At 39.6% G+C, this 23,375-nt stretch overlaps 1 protein-coding gene across 1 annotated transcript; it reads left to right on the plus strand.

The window, feature by feature from the left end:
• The first annotated feature begins 5,997 nt into the window (after positions 1 to 5,997).
• Positions 5,998 to 22,994, plus strand: tfr1b (transferrin receptor 1b). Its single transcript, XM_061921558.1, has 19 exons — positions 5,998 to 6,068; positions 6,337 to 6,376; positions 10,020 to 10,230; positions 10,307 to 10,571; positions 10,804 to 10,941; positions 12,623 to 12,707; positions 12,819 to 12,941; positions 13,021 to 13,116; positions 13,194 to 13,333; positions 13,404 to 13,525; positions 15,889 to 16,008; positions 16,177 to 16,262; positions 17,356 to 17,419; positions 17,488 to 17,555; positions 17,813 to 17,880; positions 17,956 to 18,046; positions 18,112 to 18,339; positions 21,158 to 21,307; positions 21,372 to 22,994. The coding sequence occupies exons 1-19, from the start codon at positions 6,013 to 6,015 to the stop codon at positions 21,579 to 21,581; spliced, it is 2,361 nt and encodes a 786-aa protein (XP_061777542.1). The 5' UTR covers positions 5,998 to 6,012; the 3' UTR covers positions 21,582 to 22,994.
• Positions 22,995 to 23,375: the final 381 nt, after the last annotated feature.

Consider the following 23,375-nt stretch of genomic DNA (forward strand, 5'->3'; position numbering starts at 1 on the left):
ATATTAAAGGCCTTCTGAAATGAGATTTTCTTATTTAAACGGGGATAGCAGGTCCATTCTATGTGTCATACTTGATCATTTCGCGATATTGCCATATTTTTGCTGAAAAGATTTAGTAGACAACATCAACGATAAAGTTCGCAACTTTTGGTCGCTAATAAAAAAGCCTTGCCTGTACCGGAAGTAGCAGACGATGTGCGCGTGACGTCACGGGTTGTGGAGCTCCTCACATCCTCACATCGTTTACACTCATGGCCACCAGCAGCGATAGCGATTCGGACCAAGAAAGCGACGATTTCCCCATTTATTTCAGCGAGGATGAAAGATTCGTGGATAAGGAAAGTGAAAGTGAAGGTCTAGAAAAAAAAAGAGAGAAAAAAAGACGAGGGCAGTGGGAGCGATTTAGATGTTATTAGACACATTTACTAGGATAATTCTGGAAAATCCCTTATCTGCTTATTGTGTTACTAGTGTTTTAGTGGGATTATATAGTCGTACCTGAAAGTTGGAGGGGTGTGGCCACGGGTGTGGTGACCGCCAGTGTGTTCGATGGAAGCCACGTTTCTCGACGAGGCAAGGCTGCCGGGCTGAGATTCCCCCCCTCCCCCGACGGTCGGGAGCGGGCGTTGGGAGGAGGCAAGAGAGTCCGCAGCTGCGGGAGGTGAGGCACGACGCAAGCTCTCCGCTCATAACTATGGTAAGATCCGACTTAATACGGGGCGGCGTGGCGAAGTGGGTGGAGCGGCCATGCCAGAAACCTGAGGGTTGCAAGTTCGCTTCCCATCTATTGACATCCAAATCGCTGCCGTTGTGTCCTTGGGCAGGACACTTCCCCCTGCCCCCGGTGCCGCTCACACTGGTGAATGAATGATGAGTGAATGATTGGTGGTGGTGGTCGGAGGGGCCGTAAGCGCAAACTGGTAGCCACGCATCCGTCAGTCTACCCCAGGGCAGCTGTGGCTACAGATGTAGCTTACCACCACCAAGTGTGAATGAATGATGGGTTCCCACTTCTTTGTGAGCGCTTTGAGTATCCAACAATAGAAAAGCGCGATATAAATCTAATCCATTATTATTAATACCACCATTTTCTCCCCGAAACCTGCCGGTTTACATGTGGTAAGGAACCATGTTCGCTTGACCGCTCTGTTCCACAGTAAAGCTTCACCGTCATCTTCGGGAATGTAAACAAGGAAACAACGGCTGTGTTTGTGTTGCTAAAGGCGCCCGCAATACACCGCCTCCCACCTACATCTTTCTTCTTTGACGTCTCCATTATTAATTGAACAAATTGCAAAAGATTCAGCAACACAGATGTCCAGAATACTGTGTAATTTTGGCGATTAAAGCAGACGCCTTATAGCGGGGATAGGTGCAGGATCAAAATGTCCGCTACAATCCGTGACGTCACGCGCACGCGTCACCATACGTACCGCGACGTTTTCAACAGGATACTTCGCGCGAAATTTAAAATTGCATTTTAGTAAACTAACCTGGCCGTATTGGCATGTGTTGCAATGTTAATATTTCATCATTGATATATAAACAATCAGACTGTGTGGTCGGTAGTAGTGGGTTTCAGTAGGCCTTTAATAAAATAAACAAAAATATTTGACAGATTCAAATTATGTTTAAAAACTGTAGACAATATTTTTTTTATTGTTTTCATTTTGTGCTTGGATTATTTTTTCCCCCCCGCATAAATGCGTGTCTTGCATCGAATCAGGTGTGGCTAAATCGAAAATGGTGTTTGGTTTTTCTGGCACGTACTGCAACGGCTCATTGTGACGTAACCGGAAGTGCCGTCTCGTCTTTCTGCTCGCTCCTCTTTCCCGGGTAAGGACGGCACATTTCTCTTTTTAAGACCGCGGTGCAGTCGGTGGAGCGGGAAGCCTCGTAAACGTGTTTCGAAACGGAAGTAAGTGCACTCTTCTTAATTATTTCGTGTATATGTATACTGTTGTTTTTTTTTACCAGAGTGCCATTGTGCTGTGATATCAATGGAGGCTAGTGTGCGCTCACAATGTCACACAGTCACGGTCCGTCGGCCATGTGAGTCCTTGAACGTCATACTCACAGAGCCTCTAACTATACAACATTATTGCTCTGGAACTCATCAAAAACTTCCTATTTTAATATATTCCCACGATGAACGTTTTTTCCCCCCCTGCGAACATACATGTGTTTTAACAGTCTGTAAAACCTCTTTCGGTATATACGAGGGCTGTCAAATTGTAACACGTGTTTATCATGATTAATCACATTTTGTAATTTAGATTAATCATGATTAATCACGAAGGATTTACTCTGCATGATTAAAATGTACTAAAGAAGAAATCAATCAATCAATCAATGTTTATTTATATAGCCCTAAATCACAAGTGTCTCAAAGGGCTGCACAAACCACAACGACATCCGCGGTAGAGCCCACATAAGGGCAAGGAAAAACTCACCCCAGTGGGACGTCGACAATGATGACTATGAGAAACCTTGGAGAGGACCGCAGATGTGGGTGACCCCCCCCCCCCCCCCCCACCCTCTAGGGCAGTGGTTCTCAAATGGGGGTAGGTGTACCTCTGGGGGTACTTAAAGGTATGCCAAGGGGTACGTGAGATTTTTTTTTAAATATTCTAAAAATAGCAACAAATCAAAAATCCTTTATAAATGTATTTATTGAATAATACTTCAACAAAATATGAATGTAAGTTCATAAACTGTGAAAAGAAATGCAACAATGCAATATTCATTGTTGACCGCAAGATTTTTTTGTGGACATGTTCCATAAATATTGATAAAGATTTCTTTTTTTGTGAAGAAATGTTTAGAATGAAGTTGATGAATCCAGATGGATCTCCATTACAATCCCCAAAGAGGGCACTTTAAGTTGATGATTACTTCTATGTGTAGAAATCTGTATTTATAATCCAATCAATTGTTTATTTTTCAACAAGTTTTTAGGTATTTTTATATATTTTTTTCCGAATCCGCGGTAGAGCCCACATAAGGGCAAGGAAAAACTCACCCCAGTGGGACGTCGACAATGATGACTATGAGAAACCTTGGAGAGGACCGCAGATGTGGGCAACCCCCCCACACCTAGGGGACTGAAAGATATAAGTAAATATAAATAAATAGGTTATACTTGTATAGCGTTTTTCTACCTTCAAGGTACTCAAAGCGCTTTGACACTCTTTCCACACTCACCCATTCACACACACATTCACACAGTGATGGCAGGAGCTGCCAATAGATACCCCAATATTTGTACGCAAGTGCAATTTTACAGTCTGAATGTCATTCAGGTAGATTTTTTCAAGTTTTACTTGAATGCATGTCATTTATTTGTACACAACTAGGTAACCGTTTTATCTCATCCATCCATTTTCTACCGCTTATTCCCTTTGGGGTCGCGGCGGGCGCTGGTGCCTATCTCAGCTACAATCGGGCGGAAGGCGGCGTACACCCTGGACAAGTCGCCATCTCATCGCAGGGCCAACACAGATAGACAGACAACATTCACACACTAGGGACCATTTAGTGTTGCCAATCAACCTATCCCTAGGTGCATGTTTTTGGAGGTGGGAGGAAGTCGGAGTACCCGGAAGGAACCCACGCATCCACGGGGAGAACATGCAAACTCCACACAGAAAGATCCCGAGCCCGGGATTGAACCCTGACTACTCAGGACTTTCGTATTGTGAGGCAGACGCACTAACCCCTCTTCCACCGTAATGCCAGTTTTATCTCATTTGGAGTAAAATTTGTAATTTTGTAAATAATCACGGGAGATTCACTCCTGCAGAATTAAAATGTACTTTAAAAATACCCCAATATTTTTACACAAGTGCAATTTTACAGTCTGAATGCCATCCAGGTAGATTTTTTTAAAAGTTTTACTTAAATGCATGTCATTTTTTTGTACACAACTTGGTAACAGTTTTATCTAATTTAGAGTAAAATGTGTAATTAATCATGATTAATCACAGGGGATTCACTCCTCTGCATAATTAAAATTTACTCAGGAAGGGGGGGAGGTGTTTAGGCTACGTCCAACCGGTAGGAGGCCACGGGGAAGACCCAGGATACGTTGGGAAGACTATGTCTCCTGGCTGGCCTGGGAACGCCTCGGGATCCCCCGGGAGGAGCTAGACGAAGTGGCTGGGGAGAGGGAAGTCTGGGCTTCCCTGCTTAGGCTGCTGCCCCCGCGACCCGACCTCGGATAAGCGGAAGAAGATGGATGGATGGATGGATGGATCAAAAAAATACCCCAATATTTGTACACAATTGCAATTTTACAATCGGAATGTCAGCCAGGAAGATTTTTTAAGTTTTACTTGAATGCATGACATTTTTTTGTACAAAACTTGGTAACAGTTTTATCTATTTTGCAGTAAAATTTGTAATTTTGTAATTAATCACGGGGGATTTACTCCTGCATAATTAAAATAAACTTTTTAAAAAATACCCCAATATTTGTACACAAGTGCAATTTTACAGTCAGAATACCAACCAGGAAGATTTTTTTTTTTAATTTTACTAGAATGCATGTCATTTTTTTGTACAAAACTCGGTAACAGTTTTATGTAATTTGGAGTAAAATGTGTAAATAATCATGATTAATCATAGGGGATTTACTACTCCTGCATTATTAAAATTTACTAAAGAAGATACCCCAATATTCATACGCAAGTGCGATTTTACAGTCTGAATGCCATCCAGGAAGAATTTTTAAGTTTTACTTGAATGCATGTCATTTATTTGTACAAAACTTGGAAACAGTTTTATGTCATTTGGAGTAAAATTTGTAATTTTGTAATTAAACACAGGGTATTTACTCCTCTGCATAGTTAAAATTTACTCAAGAAAATACCCCAATATTTGTACACAAGTGCAATTTTACAGTCCGAATGTCATCCAGGAAGATTTTTAAGTTTTACTTGAATGCTTGTCATTTATTTGTACACAACCTGGTAAGAGTTTTATCTAATTTGGAGTAAAGTCTGTCAGCGAGCACACCCCTCGCTCATTTTTGTCCAGACTTATGCATTGATCGTATCACTGATTATACAGCGGTAATGGTAAAAGAGCGTGTACAGTCAAAATAAATTGCATGATTATTCCAAGTGTGTTCATGATTAATGCAATATTTTGTGATTAATCACAGTTTATTTTTGACAGCCCTAATTTAAATGTACACCTATTTTGTTTCACTTGTAATATATATATTGTATATATTGTTCCCTTCTTTGTAGAAAGAGATGTTTACCGCATGGCGTGTGTAACCAGGTTATGAGGAAACACACGTAGCCCCTCCCCACCTTTCTTTGTAAACGTTTATTCTGCAATGACTCACCGTTTCCTGCTAATCAATGTGCTTTATATCCCTGGTAAAGCCCTCTGGTCTGCATGGAAATTAATGCCAGTATTGATTATTAATGACCTTTCAAAAGAGGCTGTTGGTAAAGAAGAAACAGGGTTGAAAAGGTTTTTCAAGTATGGTAAAACAAATGCATGACATTTCCTGTCTATCAGTTATGATTAAGTTCAGTTGTACCATGCATAATATGCAAATTCACAAAACTACACAAATTAGTCAAGCCTTTTTTTGCTGGTACATGCTTTTTGCATAGAATCTGTTTGTACAATTGTAACCAAAATGTGATAATGAGGAAACATCTAGGAAAAAATATTTTATTTTTAAAAACTTCCTGGAATCAGTTTAAAGTTAGCCCACCGGCTCAACCAGTTTTGTTCCGGTGAATGTTGCCAGGGGAGGTTATGTTGTCCTACTTAGGTAATAACTAATCTTCCGAGGAAACAGTCAGGTGTTTGAGCAAGCAGGCAAAGTTTGTTTTTGTTTAAATCCTAAACATTGCTGCTGTGGAAATACACCAAGGCCAACCTTATCCGGGCTTGTGTGTCAGTTTAGGCTAAGGAGAACCGACTGACGGCGGACTGAGGAGGTCAAAGCAGGTTAGCGGCTTGGAAAAATGTGAAGGTTATCACTTTATCATGGGGAGAGTTAGGAGGAAGTGTCATGCCAAGTACTTGAGTAAAATGGAATGTTTGTGAGGCAGCTTGTTAACTACAATTTGTAGAATATTGTAATATATTTTTCATTTTAAAACAAATTGTGCAATATTTTTTTTAAGTTTCAAAAACCTCTTTGTAAAAATGCTTAAAAGTTGAAACTATTTATTTCAGAGCAATTGTGACATTGTACAGTATTTTGATGGTGTTTGTAATTGTGTAAACGTGTTTTTGACCCACAGGAAAAACTTGAGAATCCTAATTGACAGTGCTTGTGTTGACTTGTGCTGTTTTTGTGTATTTTAGACCCGAAATGGATCGTTTAAAGTCTACCTTCAACAACGTGGTGAGTTTCTAATACAGCTGGTCTTTTCTTGACTTTTTATTAGGTCTATCAAAATAACATGTTAACTCGTGAGTAATCACAAAAAAATATTGAATTCATTTTGTATAATTGCAGATTAATCACACTATTCTTGAAGCGCACGTGCTTCTTTACATTAAATGCAGATGGTTACCTGAAAGGCTGCGTGGATCGCTTGCTAGCAAATTTCACATTAAAATAAACCTCGACCAGGGTTTCCCCTAATCTGACAAGATTCCTGTGGCGGTGGTGGTGGTGGGCGTAATCACCATGACCTTATTGAGTAGTTTGAATAATTTTTGCTATATTTTTTATTTAAAAATGCGCAAAAAGTGTATCCATACATTTAAAAATAAATATTGTTGTTATTAATTAGTATTAACATATATTTTTGGTAATTTTTCCATATTTTTTGATTGTTGCTGCTTATTATACAATGTATTTTGTTGAGAAATTTTCAAGTGTCCAGAGACTTTTAATAACTATTTTTTAAATTAAAAACAACTAGCAACAAATCTAGCATCTTTTTCTGGTGTTAATATAAGATGTATTCGTGTTTAGAGACTACTTCTGTCCCTCAATGTCTTTGACAAAAGAGACAGAAAGCATGTCGTCACACTTGCTTCGCGATGTTGCTCCATTTTGACTTTCTCACCTTAAAAGCCACCACTGTCCTCTTATATGTGAACATTTTGTAGATGGCTGCCGTGGGTAAATCTGGCATATATTAAGATTACGTCAACATTGCAGACCTGCTGACAACGCTCCAGACAATTTTTAAATGCGGTTTCGACTGCACGGGTTTCGGTGACCAGCTAGTATTAATGTTTTATGTTCACTTTATCCCATTTTTGCGAACACACCGTCCGTGCCTGAAAGGTGATTGGTGCAGAATGAGAAATTGTTGTGTTTCTGAGGAAGCGTGGACTCACGGATATGAAAGTGTTTACACCGGAGGTAAAACCAGTTTGAATTGTGTCGTTTGGTATCATAAGATTGGCATCAAAAGTTAAAAATAGCATTTGAATTTGTGTGGTTTTCTTTCTGGGGGCTACAATATATTCTATTACTTTTAATATGTTTTCAGGTAAAAAAAAATACCTTATTTTCAAGGTGTGGTTGCAATGAAAATGCAGTGGCGACTCGCCGCATTCAATTACATTAACGGGGAAACCTTACTCGACTGTACTTTAAATAAATTTGTTAATGATGTACACACAAGTAAAATATATAAAACAAAAGTTCTGGGTGATATTCTGAATTTCTGACAATACTCTTAAAATTGCACTCGTTTTCAAATATTGACGTCTTTTTTCTAGGGTATTTAATATTATGTAAGGAAACAATTTACTTTGAATATTCCAAATTCAAAAGTGCAATTGATTTGATTAAAGTTAACGCGATAACGCATTATGTAGAAGTACTTTCAACGACAATGATTTTTTTAACGTGCAATTAACTTCTTGACTCCTTTTTCCCCCTATAGCTCGGTATAGCTTGTTAGAGTGGCCGTGCCAGCAACTTGAGGGTTCCAGGTTCGATTCACGCTTCCGCCATCCTAGTCACTGCCGGGGTGTCCTTGGGCAAGACACTTTACTCACCTGCTCCCAGTGCCAACCACACTGGTTTAATTGTAACTTAGATATTGGGTTTCACTATGTAAAGCGCTTTGAGTCACTAGAGAAAAAGCGCTATATAAATATAATTCACTTCACTTCAACCTAGGGCCATTCTGTAGTTTGAGGAAATGTAATGGCGTTGAGTTACTGTGAAGCCACAAGCGAAAAAATTGCGAGCAGAAATGCACAAAGAAAGCAGACATGAGCAGTCCAAAGCCATGGCAAGTTTTCTCAGGGCAAGACCATTTTATCTTCAATCGCCGCAAGACGACCTCATTGAGGCTAACTCTTTGGCTTTGCCCTTTGCAGAGAGGAGGGTCTTCATGTCCGTGTTTACATTACATTTGAGTGCATTAAAAACATAAAATGTAGATTGTTACTTGAACGGTTTCATTAAGATCAATCAATCAATCAATGTTTACTTATATAGCCCTAAAGATGGAATAAAAGCTCAACAGAATCGTAGACTTCGTCAAAATATGTCCAGTCTTTTCTCATAACAATCACACACGTTCGGTAATACAATAATAGCACTACTCTTCACATCCGGTATAAACCAACAAAAGAACAAACAATTGTCTTACAATGGGATCATGCTTTGTCAAAGACGTTTTGTGGTATTGTTCTGTGATATTTTTACTTAATACATGTTTTCTCGCAGATTGAAATAAAGTGTATTGTGATAGCGGCGGCTCAGCGTTTTATTTATGTTTACAAAGAGCACTGTTGAACTAAACAGGCAGAAGCGTGACACACACGAGGGCTCTTAGAACACTTTCTGGACTCCTTCCTCCCACTGAGACAAGTTCTAATAGAGCAGGCATGCCAGCCACTGCCCTCTGCAGCCCACCTCGGGTAATTACAGTTAACTACACAATATTCCCATCGTTACAGTAATTATTTTTTTTATTATCTGATTGATAGTCCGCAATTACAGATCGTTTAACACGCTGAATACTACATTTTATTAAAAAATAGAGAAAGCTTACACATTTTCATTCAGCAGTATGCATACATTTAATTTGTACAGCATGTAATGTACAGAATATAGGAAGCATTTATTTAGGTAGAAATATCACATTTTACATTACTAAACAGCTCTGACAATCAAACCATGATTGTAGCAATCCACATTGTGTTTTTAATGCGTGAAAGTGGTATCTAAACATGGTGTTGCTTCTCCTCTCTGTGCAAGTGCTCCTATAGCAGGAATACAAATTCTGTATTCCTACAAAATACAAAATCTGGCAAGACACCAACAAACTGCAAGTATTTATTTATTTATTTATATTTTTTAAAAGCGTGTTCAAGTCCTTTTTGTGTTGAGCTGTGTAAGAAAAACATAATGTTTAAGAAGCATTTCATTAAAGCAAACTAATTGTCCAGTGATGGTATTAAAACTTAAAAATGATCTATCTAGTGTACACTTATTAAAGATGAAAAATTATATTTATTTGAGTTAACTACAGACAAACTGTGGTTAATCGCGAATACATCTATTTAATAGTTTGTCAGCCCTACTCTTAATACATTTTTCGGTCATTAAAGTCTTGATACCTTTTGGCACCGGCATCTTATATTCTTACATTCATCTAAATCTAAACTTTTGCAACCTTTTTATTTGAAGATTTAAACTGGTTATATTTGTCTACCGGAGGGCGCTACTTTTTCCTTTTGACAGCATGCTGAAAACCAACACCTTTTCCTGTTACCTGCACTTAGCTACTGAAATGGGTGTGCCCCTATTGATATTTCAAAAGGGATCTTTTAGCCTTTTTTCCAGACAGACAAATTAAAAGATGGCTCATAAAAAACATAAAATGACTCTGAATATATATGCAAGACTGTTAGATTGAAAAATATTTTGACAATGGTCTTTAAAGCGGTCTTTCTTTAAATGTTTTTGTCACACACAGGGAGTAGATAGTGACTCTCCTCCTGCAGTTGCCATATCATGTTACTTCCATAGTTTATTTAAAGCACTTCCTCCTTCCTTTCCCTGCCAGATTAAAAGCGTCCAGTATAGAAGGTTCACCCAGCATTGTGATGATGACTCAAATAGACATGTGGAGATAAAACTATCTGATGATGCCGGCGATGACAACACAGAGATGGAGCAGAACGACATGTCTCCGACATTCCGGCCGGCGCCCCGGGACAACAACCGACGCATCTTCTGTCTCCTGGCGATTGGCTTCTTGGTCGCCTTCATCCTCGGTAAAACATACACTCTCATCACCAAGTTTGAAACACAGAAGGCCCCTAATTGATCAGTATCACAATTTTTTTCCAGGCTACTTTGTTGCTTATGTCAGCCACAGGAAGATGGCCGTGGACCCCGTCAGCTGCGGGAATCAGTCGGCGACGGTAGGGGAAGTGAATCAGGTGCAGAAAGAGGTGACAGTGACACCGCCACAGCCAGAAGTGACCGTGAAAACACAGCCAGAACCAGAGGAAGAGGTGGATCCACATGAGGAAGAACTCCCGCTAAACTGGCAGGACATCGTCCAGCTCCTCGACAACAAACTTACCAGCGAGGCTTTTGACACACGTCTCAAGTACGCTTTTCACTTATCTTGCCTGATTGAAGTCATAACCCCTTGAAGCTCCTTTTAAGCTTGATAACATGCATCCCAAAATGTCACCAAGCAGCGGGATGACCCATCAGCAGCAGCATATCAAATCTTTTTATAGCTCCTGGAATTTCTGATATAATAATGAGGCTTGTTGTGGTGTAAAACATGCTTTACTGTACATTTAAAAATGAGTTTAATTAGGACCTCTCTGCAGGGAGTTCGATGTGCCATCACGCTTGGCGGGCGGAGAAGGCGACATTCATCAGGGGAACCTCATCGCTGACGAATTCAGGAGACTGAGGATGCAAATCTGGACAGATGTCCACTATGTCCAGCTGCAGAAGCCCGACAGGTTCAAATAGAATACATTATCATATTTGAAGTAGGGTTGCGTGATATAAATGATTTAAATGATATGAATTTAGACGACGATAGAGCTTTTAATACAATTGTCATATCGAGATAATGCATGTTGATGACACGCTATAGCGGGGCGGCATGGCGTAGTGGGTAGAGCGGCCGTGCCAGTAACCCGAGGATTGCAGGTTAGCTGCCAGCCTCTTACCATCCAAATCGCTGCATTTGTGTCCTTGGGCAGGCCACTTCACCTTTTCCCCCAGTGTCGCTCACACTGGTGAATGAATGATAAATGATGGGTGGTGGTCGGAGGGGCCGTCGGCGCAAACTGGCAGCCACCCTTCCGTCAGTCTACCCCAGGGCAGCTGTGGCTACGAAAGTAGCTTACCACCGCCAGGTGTGGATGAATGATGGGTTCTCACTTCTCTGTGAAGCACTTTGAGTGTCAAGAAAGGCGCTATACAAATCTAATCCATTATTATTATTATTATTATTATTATTATTATTATAGCGTTGTCCCACAATTTTGACAGGCAAACAAACAACTGTCCGCGCATTGTAGCATACATGCAAGTGGTTTATGTTATTGACAGTGCAAAGCTGCTTCTTTCTTTTTTTTTTTTTTTAACTAATTTTTCTTTTTAAGAAATTGTTTTTCATTCTTAAAAACTGTTATTTTTTTTTTTTTTACAAAGCTGCTTCTAAATCAGCAAGCCTCTTCGTTTCTTAAATGTACAGTATCTTTATCACTGGAGTAACAGCTAAACATGATACATTACACACCGTTAGAGGATAAAGCTCTTGAATGTTAACAAGATGGGCGAATCAGTGCAAATATTAAAAGTAATGATACCAACTATATTATCAGTACAACATCTAAACTACAGTGGTTGGATGGACATTTTTTATTATCCCCAAAAAAATAATAATAAAAAAAGAAAAGAAAAAAAAAAATATACATATATATATATATATATTTTTTTTTATTGTTTTACAAACTCAGGAAATAAGTCCCTTAATGCGGTAGGGTAAGAAAAACCTAAATATTTCAATCATAGGCAATAGTAGTAATAACTAATTAGTAAACATTTATAGTAATATATTGTGTTGTAGCTTCCAGAAGAAGTCACACAAAGTCCATAGCTCTTTTTAACTTTTATTGCCAATCTGATTATTACTGTGATCACAAATTAAATCATCAGTGATATTGAATATTTGAAGTATCAGCATCCTCATTGGTATGACCAATACTGCCACTGTAACTACTTGGTCTTGGCTCAATTTGTAATAACATTTCTAATATTATCCAAAACTAATGTGTAGGGACAGAAGATTAAGTGCTTATTACATTTTGCCTGAAGTGTAGATGGAACAATGTTACATCAGAAAGTAACCAAATCAGCAAGAAGATTAATAATAGTTTGACCAAATATTACAACCACAAATGAAAGCATATGCTACTGCATACATCAGCAGCTAAATTAGTACCCTTTGTAACTCGTTTTGAATTTCCTCTATTCTCATTTATATGCCAAATAATATTTGTATTATATATTGATATCGCAGACGGCTGCAATATATATCGCAATATAGATTTTAGGCCATATTTTCCATCAATATTTTGTCTCTCTCGCTGTGACTATTATTTTCACCAACAGTGTATTTGTCATTGGCAGCAAACGCCCAAACATTATTACCTTTGGATCCAACGACTTCAAGCCTGAAGGTTACCTTGCCTACAGCGCCACAGGGAAGGTGGAGGTGAGTAACTGCGGCCTCTGCTGACGCTTCTGTTAATTGAAAAATGTAAATATCAGCTAAACTACATTGGTCCGCCTTTTTAAAAAAAATACAAACAAAAAATGTTTTCAGGGCAAGCTGGTGTACGGCGGGTACGGCCGTCCTGAGGATCTGGACACTCTGCAGAAGGCAAACATTGAGGTGAAAGGTAGCGTGTTGCTGTTGCGTGCTGGAAAACACAGCTTTGCAGAGCAGGTATGTTCGGCCTCATGGAACGCCTATTTTGGATGCCATTTGTGTGTGTTTTTTTAAGGAGTTTGTTTTGTTTCTCCAGGTGGCAAATGCTGAAGCCAGTGGAGCCTCTGCTGTTCTCATCTACCCCGACCCCGACGATTACAAATTTTTGGGTGACACAGCACTTTATGGCCATGTGAGTGGCAATTAAGGCGGTACTAGCTAGTTTTCACCATCAACATCCAACTCCAATTGTTTTCCCTGTCTCATCAGGTTCATCTGGGCTCAGGCGACCCTTACACTCCGGGATTCCCTTCCTTCAACCATACGCAGTTCCCGCCGACCCAGTCATCCGCTTTGCCAAAAATCTTGGCTCAGACCATCACCGCCAACATGGCTAAGACCCTCCAACAGTGAGTTTGATGTTGTACATATGCATGTTATCTAAATTTGCATTCTGAATGTCTTCCATATGCTCTGTAGGACAATTGGTGGCCCGAACAACCTCGGAGGTGTGGCAAACATCAGTGTGGAGGTCAACAACGTGCTGGTCAACACAGAGCTCCATAATGTGTTTGGAGTTATCCAAGGACTGGTAGATCCTGGTATGTACTCAATTAGGCCCACTTAACACATAATGCACGTTTGCTAGTGAGCGTATTTAATCTTTTTGAAGAGTCAAGCCAGTTTTATTTATACAGTACCAATTCACAACATAAGTTATCTCAAAGCACTTTACACATGGCGCAGGTCATAAACTACGCTCTTTGTCATTAACAACCAACTTTACCCCATATGAGCAAGCACTTTGTGACAAAAGCAAGGAATAATGCCCCCTTGGGAAGAAACCTCAAACAGAACCCAGGCTCTGTGGGGTGGCCGGCTGTCTCAACCATTTGGGTTGAGCTAGAGCAGAGGTGTCAAACTCATTTTAGCCCAAGGCCCGCATGAAGGAAAATCTATTCCCAAACAGTCCGGATTGATAAAATCATGGCATAATAATTTAAAAATAAAGACAACTTTAAAGTTGTTTCTTTTGTTTTGCTTTGGCCAAAAATAGAACAAGCACATTTTGGAAAGGTACATATTACAACTAATCCTCTTGGCAAAATGCTTCAAGTTAGTTGAAGATTCTGAGGAAAAAAATGGTGCAGTTTCAAAAACACCATGAAGAACACAATGAACTTAGTTCTGTCTCAATGTTTTTAAAAAGCCATTATTCAGCATTCTCAAATACGTGTTTGGAAAAGCAACCGAGTGTTTCCTCAAACTGCCGCATTGGTGAAAGCCTCAACACATTAATTTATCATCATTTAAATATTGCAATTATTATATCATCAAAACAATTATCAAGAAATGACGCCATAATAGCTGAATTAAGGTTAGCATTACTACAAACTTAAACAATGTGAACACACTAGATTTAAGTATAATATGAAATACAACAAACAACAAATATAGAAAAAACACATTTTTACAATGGAGTTCAGGGTGCAAATCACGCCATTGATTTAGATCTTTGAATCTTACCGTTTCATAATTTAATATGCTAAATGTGTAATTTACAATTAAAGAAGGTGTTTGGTGTCAGTACAGCAGTAGTCTGCCCTCAGCCATAACAGGAGCAGCTGATTGCTTGCACCTGTGCTGATTGGAGTAACGGCAGCCTATCCAGAGGGCACTTTAAGTCATCTAACACATAATCTTAAACATTGTGATGTGTGACGTGAGGTGCACTTGATCTAAAAAAGGGACGGCGTGGCGCAGTGGAAGAGTGGCCGTGCGCAAACCGAGGGTCCCTGGTTCAATCCCCACCTAGTACCAACCTCGTCACGTCCGTTGTGTCCTGAGCAAGACACTTCACCCTTGCTCCTGATGGGTGCTGGTTATCGCCTTGCATGGCAGCTCTCTCCATCAGTGTGTGAATGTGTGTGTGAATGGGTAAATGTGGAAGTAGTGTCAAAGCGCTTTGAGTACCCTGAAGGTAGAAAAGGGCTATACAAGTACAACCCATTTATTTATTTAACTATTTTGACATCCAGTGGACATATTTACAACAGCAATTTCTTTCTTTAAAAAATTGCAGCTCATTTTTATACTTGGCAAACTGATTTAGCGGGCTGGATTAAACCTGTTCAGGCTCGAGGGCCGTACGTTTGACACCCCTGAGCGAGAGGGACTGAGGGTAAATTGCAAGAGAAAATAGGACCAATGGGGAGGGACAAGAAACAAGCTACAGCAATAACTGTAAAAGTGACATGGTGACAGCAACAGCAGTAATGTTACGCCTCAAGGGCCAGCGTCATTGAAGTAATAAATTACGTTAATCAGAACTTAAAAAAAAAAAAAAAGACTATAAATAATCCACACAGTAGATGATAATCTTGTAATACATACTAAAAGGTTGCAGTTTGAGGGTTTTAGGTTTGATTCTTGCTCACCTTAGCTGTTGTGTCCTTGGTTACACTGCCACCCACACTGATTTAAATGTATTTTAAAGATGGAGATAATGAGGATCACTGTGTAAAGTGGTTTGAGTCCCTAGAGAAAAAAGCGATGTATGAAAATAATTAACTCCACATAATTAACTGCAAAGAAATGACTTGCATTCAAGAAAAAAAAAAAAATTCTGGGTCACATTTTGACAATGTACCTGCATTTGTGTTCAAATTTTAGTGTCTTTTTCAAATTAAATTAAATCAAGCAAGCACGCAAAATCTTGAATTAATCATGATTAATCCAAATTCTAAAGTGTGATTAATCTGCTTCATTAGACAACATTAGATTATATGCTTTGTCATTGATAACCAAAGCTGAAACAGGGATTTGGCTTCGAATATGTTATTTGTTTGTTTTGTGTTTTTCTGACAGAATTTTAAAAATAACATGCGTTGACTTTTCAAGTATGCGGCACTTGTCGGGAAAAGTTTGGAGAGAAAATAAAGTGGTGTGTGTGTGTGTGTTGTAGACCAGTACGTGGTCCTGGGAGCCCAGAGGGACGCATGGGGTAAAGGCTACGCCAGAGCCGCCGTTGGTTCATCCGTGCTGCTGGAGCTGGCCAACGCCATCAGTGAGATGGTGACAAAAGGTACTAAGAAATACACTCATGCGTCACTTTCATAGTGATGATTATATATGATCATATGATCAATATTAGATATATGTATGCTGTCATTGTAAGCAGAACCCAAAGTTGGGGGCCACTAATGCTTAAAACAAGCTTGACGTAACGGAATGCTTATGTGCAACCTTCCAGACGGCTTTCGACCCAGGAGAAGCTTGGTGTTTGCAAGCTGGAGTGCCGGGGAATACGGCAGCGTTGGCGCAACTGAATTTTTGGAGGTGAGATTTATCAATGATTTAGGATGCACAGAAGGTATTGTTAGGACTCTCCCTTTTAAGATGGAAGAGTCCACCAAGATACTTATGTTCTAAGGCGTTCTAAAGTGATTAGAGGTGACTAGATTTGAAGTTTAACAATATATTCTACAAGAAGGAGTAAGTACAAACGATAGCAATACCAGCGCTGGAGAGGAGACCAAACTGTCTAAAGCAGTGGTTCTTAACTTGGGTTCGATCGAACCCTAGGGGTTCGGCGGAGGTCAAAACACACCTGTCTCATCGTGTAAATACAAACTTCTCCCTATCGGCGTATTACGGGTACGGCAACAGCTGACTGATTTGCAGGTGTGTAATTTGCTGTATGTTTATCCACTGTGTTGGTTTTGTTGTTTGAACAAGGTGATGTTCATGCACGGTTCATTTTGTGCACCAGTAAAAAAAAAAAAACATTGTTACACTTTAGTATGGGGAACATATTCACCATTAATCAGTTGCTTATTGACATGCAAATTAGTAACATAGTGGCTCTTAGTTAGTCATTATTAAGTACTTATTAATGCCTTATTCGGCAAGAACTTATTATAACCCTAATCCTCTAACCCTGACCCAAACCAAATAACTCTAAATTAAGTCTTTATTACTTAGAATATGTTCCCCTAGTTTTCAAATAACTCTAATTTAAGTCTTTGTTACTTAGAATATGCTCCCCATACTAAAGTGGTACCAGAAACATATAACTTTGTCTTGAATTTTAAAAACATTTTATTTTTCACTAAAGAAGGGTTCGGTGAATGCGCATATGAAACTGGTGGGGTTCGGTACCTCAAACAAGGTTAAGAACCACTGGTCTAAAGCAGAATGGATGCCCTCTTAACATGCTTTGTCCATGTTGCAGCACCGCCTTAGTAAGGATTTTGTGCTAAATGAGATGCAATATGTGTGTAATTGCAAGGATAGGAAACACATGGTGCATTTGTGTTATGTCCTTGAACATAATGAACTTCACATGAGATGAGATCTCATGTACAGTTGACTTTGTTCAAAGGTGGGAAAATATTAGTAGCAAATGTTTTAATAACATATCTGTTTTCAGGGCTATCTGTCCTCACTAGACAAGAGAATGTGCACGTATATAAGCCTGGACGGTATGGTCATGGGTACGTATAGACACACACAGCATAAACATTTGAGGTTATCTCTTAACTAAACTTGTGGGTCTTCACAGGTCGCGGGGGCTTTATTGCCTCAGCAAGCCCGCTGTTGTACAACCTATTGGAGGATACAATGAAGGAGGTAACGTCACAGTTTTAGTCCACTGTGTTAACCCCAATATCAGACCCCGCCTAAATTGATCACAGTAAAATTAGCACCGAAGCTGCTCCTCTGTTGCAGTGTTTGATTTGGTTTCAACAAGTTTTGTCTTTGTTGTATTCAAGTGTGAACGCCGTCTAGTAAACCATCTTTGTGATTGCTGTTTAGGTGGAGAAATAGTGTCTTGTAATTGTGTCACTATGAACATGTCTGTCATTAATTGTAATGGTATCTCCCAGGTGAGAAGTCCATTAGATTCCAGGACCGTGTACGATATGGTGGGCACCACAAAATGGGAGACCAATGTGTGAGTAGTCAAGCCTTTAGCCAAAAAGTAGACAGAATGTCATAAGGAGGAAATAAAATGTTTGTGTGATTGCAGACTAAGGCCCATGTCCATTGACGACCCTGCTTATCCATTTTTGGCCTTTGCGGGAATTCCGTCCATCTCTTTCCACTTCATCACTCCCAATGTGAGTCTTTTCTGTCACATTTCAAGATTATTTTAGTCCAAGCGCACTAACCACCTATTGTAAAGGTGGAAGCCTACGAGTACTACGGCACCAGCATGGACAACATGGACCACTTGAAGTACAACACGGCCCAGCGCACCAGCGAAACAACAGTGCTGGCTGCCCAGTTTGCCGGCCACATGGCCCTTCGCTTGGTACACGATCGCCTACTCAGGCTCGACGTGGGTGGGTACCGCAAGGTTGTCCCCAAGGCCTTGATGCGAGTCTACAGGCATGTCTACCAGCTCATCCAGGTGAGTACCATGCAATAACACATGTTGTTGTAGTAAATACAGACATGTTGTCATAGGTACGGTTAGATAGGTTTCATAACGGCACCGGTGCCAGCGTAAGCGATATTAACAACTAGATCGGTGCTACATGAATGCTTGCCAATGATGTTGGACAAGTAACGTTTTGTAAGACATGTACCGTCAGAATCTGACTCGCTTGTTTAAGTCATTACTAACCTTTGCCCACCAACAGCCTCCCTCAAAACCGAAAGCAACGCAGTACTAGGCAAACCAGTACCCACGAGAACACAGCACTTCCTTATCAGGCACCAATGAAGGTCACATACAGCCAGTAAGATTGCACTCAAAAAGCCCCCCAGAAATATGAGCATCAATATTACAAAAGTCACTTTTTGGCACATTCTGTATGTTCCGTATTGCTGCAACGATTAGGACATTTTGTAAATTTTCTTATTTATTTCTTCATGTATTAAAGGGGCTGTTTGCAACTTGCTCACAGTTAAATTTATTTAAAGCAAAAAATATAACATGAACACCATTGGCGAGCTTGTGTTACCATTATTGGTTTAACAGAACACATTTGTCTTAAAACTGTCCATATTTTTCACAATTACTAAGTTTGTGTAGTAACATTTTTTCCGGCTCGAATGAAATGATTGGTGTTGACGGTCACTCACCCGGTCTCATTAACACGTACGCGCAAGGAGCGCATGCACACATGCAATAGCAGTCCAAGAGAGACAACAAACCTTTAGCGGTCATATTATGATATAATATACCGTATTTTTCTAACTATAAGTCGTAGTTTTTTTCATAGTTTGGCCAGGGGTGCGACTTATACTCAGGAGCAACTTATGTGTGAAATTATTAACACATTACCGTAAAATATCAAATAATATTATCTAGCTCATTCACGTAAGGGACTAGACGTATAAGATTTCATGGGATTTAGCGATTAGGAGTGACAGATTGTTTGGTTAAACGTATAGCATGTTCTATATGTTATAGTTATTTGAATGACTCTTACCATAATATGTTACGTTAACATACCAGGCACCTTCTCAGTTGGTTATTCATGCGTCATATAACGTACACTTATTCAGCCTGTTGTTCACTATTCTTTATTTTAAATGGCTTTTCAAATGTCTATTCTTGGTGTTGGGTTTTATCAAATAAATTTCCCACAAAAATGCAATTTATACTCCGGTGTGACTTATATATGTTTTTTCCCTTCTTTATTAGGCATTTTCTTTCGGCAGGTGCGACTTATACTCCGAAAAATACGGTACATATAATGACAGCTAACACATACTATCCAAATCGCTATTATTAGCTAACAACACCCAAAAATAATGCACATGCACGTGTTACGTCATAACATCGTAGAAGCCGGATGAGGGCGGAATATACTGTGTAAAATAGATTTGGAAAGTTAGCGCCCTGTAGACATCTGTGTAAATATTGCAAACATCCCTTTCAAGTAGGTATCCATCCATCCATCCATCCATCCATCCATTTTCTACCGCTTGTCCCTTATGAGTTCACGGGAGGGGGGGTCTGGAGCCTATCCCAGCTTCACATAGGCAGAAGGCGGGTACACCCTGGACAAGTCACCAGGGCCAACACAGATGGACAGACAACATTTACACTCACGTTCAGAAATAGGGCCAATTTTTACATTAAGCTTATATAATTGAAGGATTTTGCTGCCAGAAGCAGTGACATCCTGTAAGACACCTTCAGAATAAAAGCACATTCACAACCTCAATTACTGGATTTAATGCCAATCCGAAGTTTCAAATTGCACTTGGATGCAGCAACCACTCTTATTCCGGACTTGGAAATTTGCTTAAGACAAATAAGGCAACAGGAGAAATGTCAACACACTTTTCTTAAGTAAATCTGTACAGCAGATATGATCATCGACATCAGCTATATGATTTGTCTGAGTGGCTGGACAGGACAGATTGAAAACAAAAAATAATAATATAGAGAGATTTTTTTTTTTCTTGATTTTTAAAAATATTTTTAAATCAATTAAGAATTGTAATTAAGTCAGTTTTTTTTTTTTTTATACACCTTTTACTAATCTCGATTTTTCCGTAAATCTTGTATGTATGTAAAGATTGACCATAAAAATCTTTGAAGTGTTTGACTTTGAAGTCTTTCCAATACTAGTCTAATCAATTTGAATCTCACAACATTTTCATATGTCCATTTTTTAAGCACCGGCACAGTTTTTCGAGAACAGAGTTGGAGCTGGTATGAGTTAAAATTTAAACACCCATCCATAGTCATAGGCTGCGCTCACTCTTGTGGTTTGGTACTGTGGTCTGATAAGTTTTATATTCTGCTATTTTCCACCAGCTGAGATTTCATAAAATGTTTTTAAAACATACTTAGAAAAACGAGAAAAGAGGCAGTACTTTCATCGTACGTATTTGTAATTTATTTATGCTTTTTGCTGTCATTTTAACACTGGTATGTGTGGTTTGCTCCTCCCCTTCCTACCCTGTGAATGGTCTGCTTTTAGCACATTACTTCCTTTGCAGACCACTATTCCTCCAATTTCGCATCATAATTTGCAATAAGAGTTAACATAACACATTGATTAGTTCTAGCTCCAATCATTCTCTATATAGTCTAATTACCATTCTTAGCCTGTGATGTAGAAAGCTGACAAGCCCCTATTGTATTGGCAGTATGTCATACGTTCCACCCTAATGACAAGCTATAAAAGGAGTCAAGATGACATTGTGGTGACTGCAAAGCTATGTGCTATTCCTACGCTCATGTACTTTTGTTTTTTGCTCTGCAGAGCGGTGATCTGAAAGGCGTGGATCCAGACTGGCTGGAAAATGCTCACGGCACCTTCCAACGTGCGGTGGCCAACCTCAACACCGCCATCCTCCACACTGACATGAGCGAAGACCGGGCCTCTCGCCTCCTGAACGAAAGGCTCATGAGCGTAAGAAGATCATAAGTAGTAAGCCTCGACGCCAGCCCCTTAAGCCGCGTGTCTTTCATTCCAGGTGGAGCAGAATCTGCTCTCGCCGTACGTGTCCCCGGTCGAGACCCCTTTCCGTCACATCCTGGTGGGCCGAGGCCCCCACACTTTGGCGTCCATCGCCGAGATGACGGACCTCAAAGAGCTACACACCCAGCTGGCCTTTGCCACCTGGAGTGTGAAGGCGTGTTCCAACGGCATGATGAGTGAAATTTGGGAAGAGGACGACAATTAAATCGAGGGCGTCGGCGTGCGCGTGTAAAAGTGAACACTGAAAAGAGAGAGAAAAAAAAAAAGCACTTAAACGAAAGCTGTCAGTCACGATTTAGTCCCGCCCTTTTTAAGGTACAATTTGTATTTAACACTCCAAACCGCCAGGATGGAAAAATGTACTTGTTTAGCTACAAATTGTACTTTTTTCGGATGTTTTTTTAAAATCAGTTTATGTTGTGGAGAGAGGGGGGGCTTCAACTTGAAAAAGTTTTACTAGAAAACTTTGAATGCTACTGATGAACCTGCTGCCTCCTCCTCACACAACAGAGCGCCTTCGCTGTGACCTCCTGCCATAAAACCTCATTTATACCTCATAGTTTTAGCAGCGCGACGTTCACTTTTTTTTTTTCTTCTTTTTATACGACATTATCGGAAGCAGTGCCTTCCATAATTATGACGGTTATACCGTTAATCTGACAGCAGCATCTGCTACGTGACGACTCTTCAACTTTTGCTGACAAAAATTGGAGTGCCACAACCGCTCCTCGCTCAGGAAGCCAAAATTAATTATTCGACACAATTAAAAACTGAAAAGTCTAGCTATCCAAATCATGTATGAAAAATAAGGTTCCGTGTCTAAAAGGTATAAGGCGGACAAATTAATGACAAACAAAATTCTATTACATGCAATTGACAACCTAATGTTCACTTTGGAGCGATTGGCGTCAGTTATCGGGGGCAGTGACCCCCATAATTACAACCCCATTATCGGGAGCAGTGTCTTCCATAATGAAAAGTGATGGTAGTTTTTGCCTACCGATATGTGTTTGTGTGTGCGTTTGTCTTTAAGTGTGTATTTATCGAGAGCAGTGCCTCTCATATTTCACTCCCAAGGGTGGAACAACTTGTCGGGGACAGTGTTTCCCAGAGTTTTATACTTGACCTATTTATTACTGTTTTTCTGCTTTGTGGTGTTGGCGCTTAGGCATGTTGATGTTGTCTCTGATTTTCAAATTCCCTGTTTAGACCTTAAAAATCTGCTGAAAATGTAGAAATGTTTAACTCTTAATGCTTCAAAATTTCAGTTCACTTCTGCATTCTAGTCTCCTGCGCCTAGCCTATTGCTGTAAGACGTGTGTCTCATTTGCTAATGTTTTGCTTGTTTTCGAGTTACATTTGAGTTATTGTTTGGCTAAAAGTTGCACTATGAAATGGGATAATCCTACATATCTAAATTATCACCATACAAGAAACATGTCCTGTCTAACCCCCCAAAATGGGAAGCGAGAGCAAGTAAAGTCTGTGTAGCTTTTGTTGTACATTCAACAGTGGCAGAACAATGATGTAAAATGTTTGTTTTTGAGCACGATTTCTGATAATGGTGTTTTCATATTTGACCAAGATGATAAATAAACCTTTGAGCTTTGCAACCTTTTTACTGTGTGCATTTACACTTTTATTTTGTCAATAAACCCTCGGTAATATAAAGTAACAAACTTTCAGCCCCACTTAACATTCACCAGCCGCCACGGATTATGATGCATTCTAATTTTAGGCAAAGTATAAGACAATACTTTCTTAACTGTAAAATTGTAACCAAGAATAAGTCTTCAAGTAACAATATTCAAATACTGACAGAATTTGGTTTTATCTTGAATCCAGTGAAACAGATTGGTGGGTTTAGCTGATATAAAGACTTTCAGGTGTTTATATATGCTTATGTTTAAGTATTTGGCAGATGCTTTTATCCAAAGCGACATACATAAAAAATACATATAAAACAATCACTGTAAACATGATCTTTTAAGGCAGTGGT

This window comes from Nerophis ophidion, linkage group LG15 (genome assembly GCF_033978795.1).
Source record: "Nerophis ophidion isolate RoL-2023_Sa linkage group LG15, RoL_Noph_v1.0, whole genome shotgun sequence".
NCBI classification, from domain to species: Eukaryota; Metazoa; Chordata; class Actinopteri; order Syngnathiformes; family Syngnathidae; genus Nerophis; species Nerophis ophidion.

Bases quoted from the DNA above. Each gene is read 5' to 3' on its own strand.
- tfr1b (XM_061921558.1), top strand. From the start codon at position 6,013: ATGGGGAGAGTTAGGAGGAAGTGTCATGCCAAGTACTTGAGTAAAATG. The intron at 10,231-10,306 runs GTAAAACATACA...ATTTTTTTCCAG, and splicing joins CTTGGTCGCCTTCATCCTCG to GCTACTTTGTTGCTTATGTC. The intron at 21,308-21,371 runs GTAAGAAGATCA...CTTTCATTCCAG, and splicing joins TGAACGAAAGGCTCATGAGC to GTGGAGCAGAATCTGCTCTC.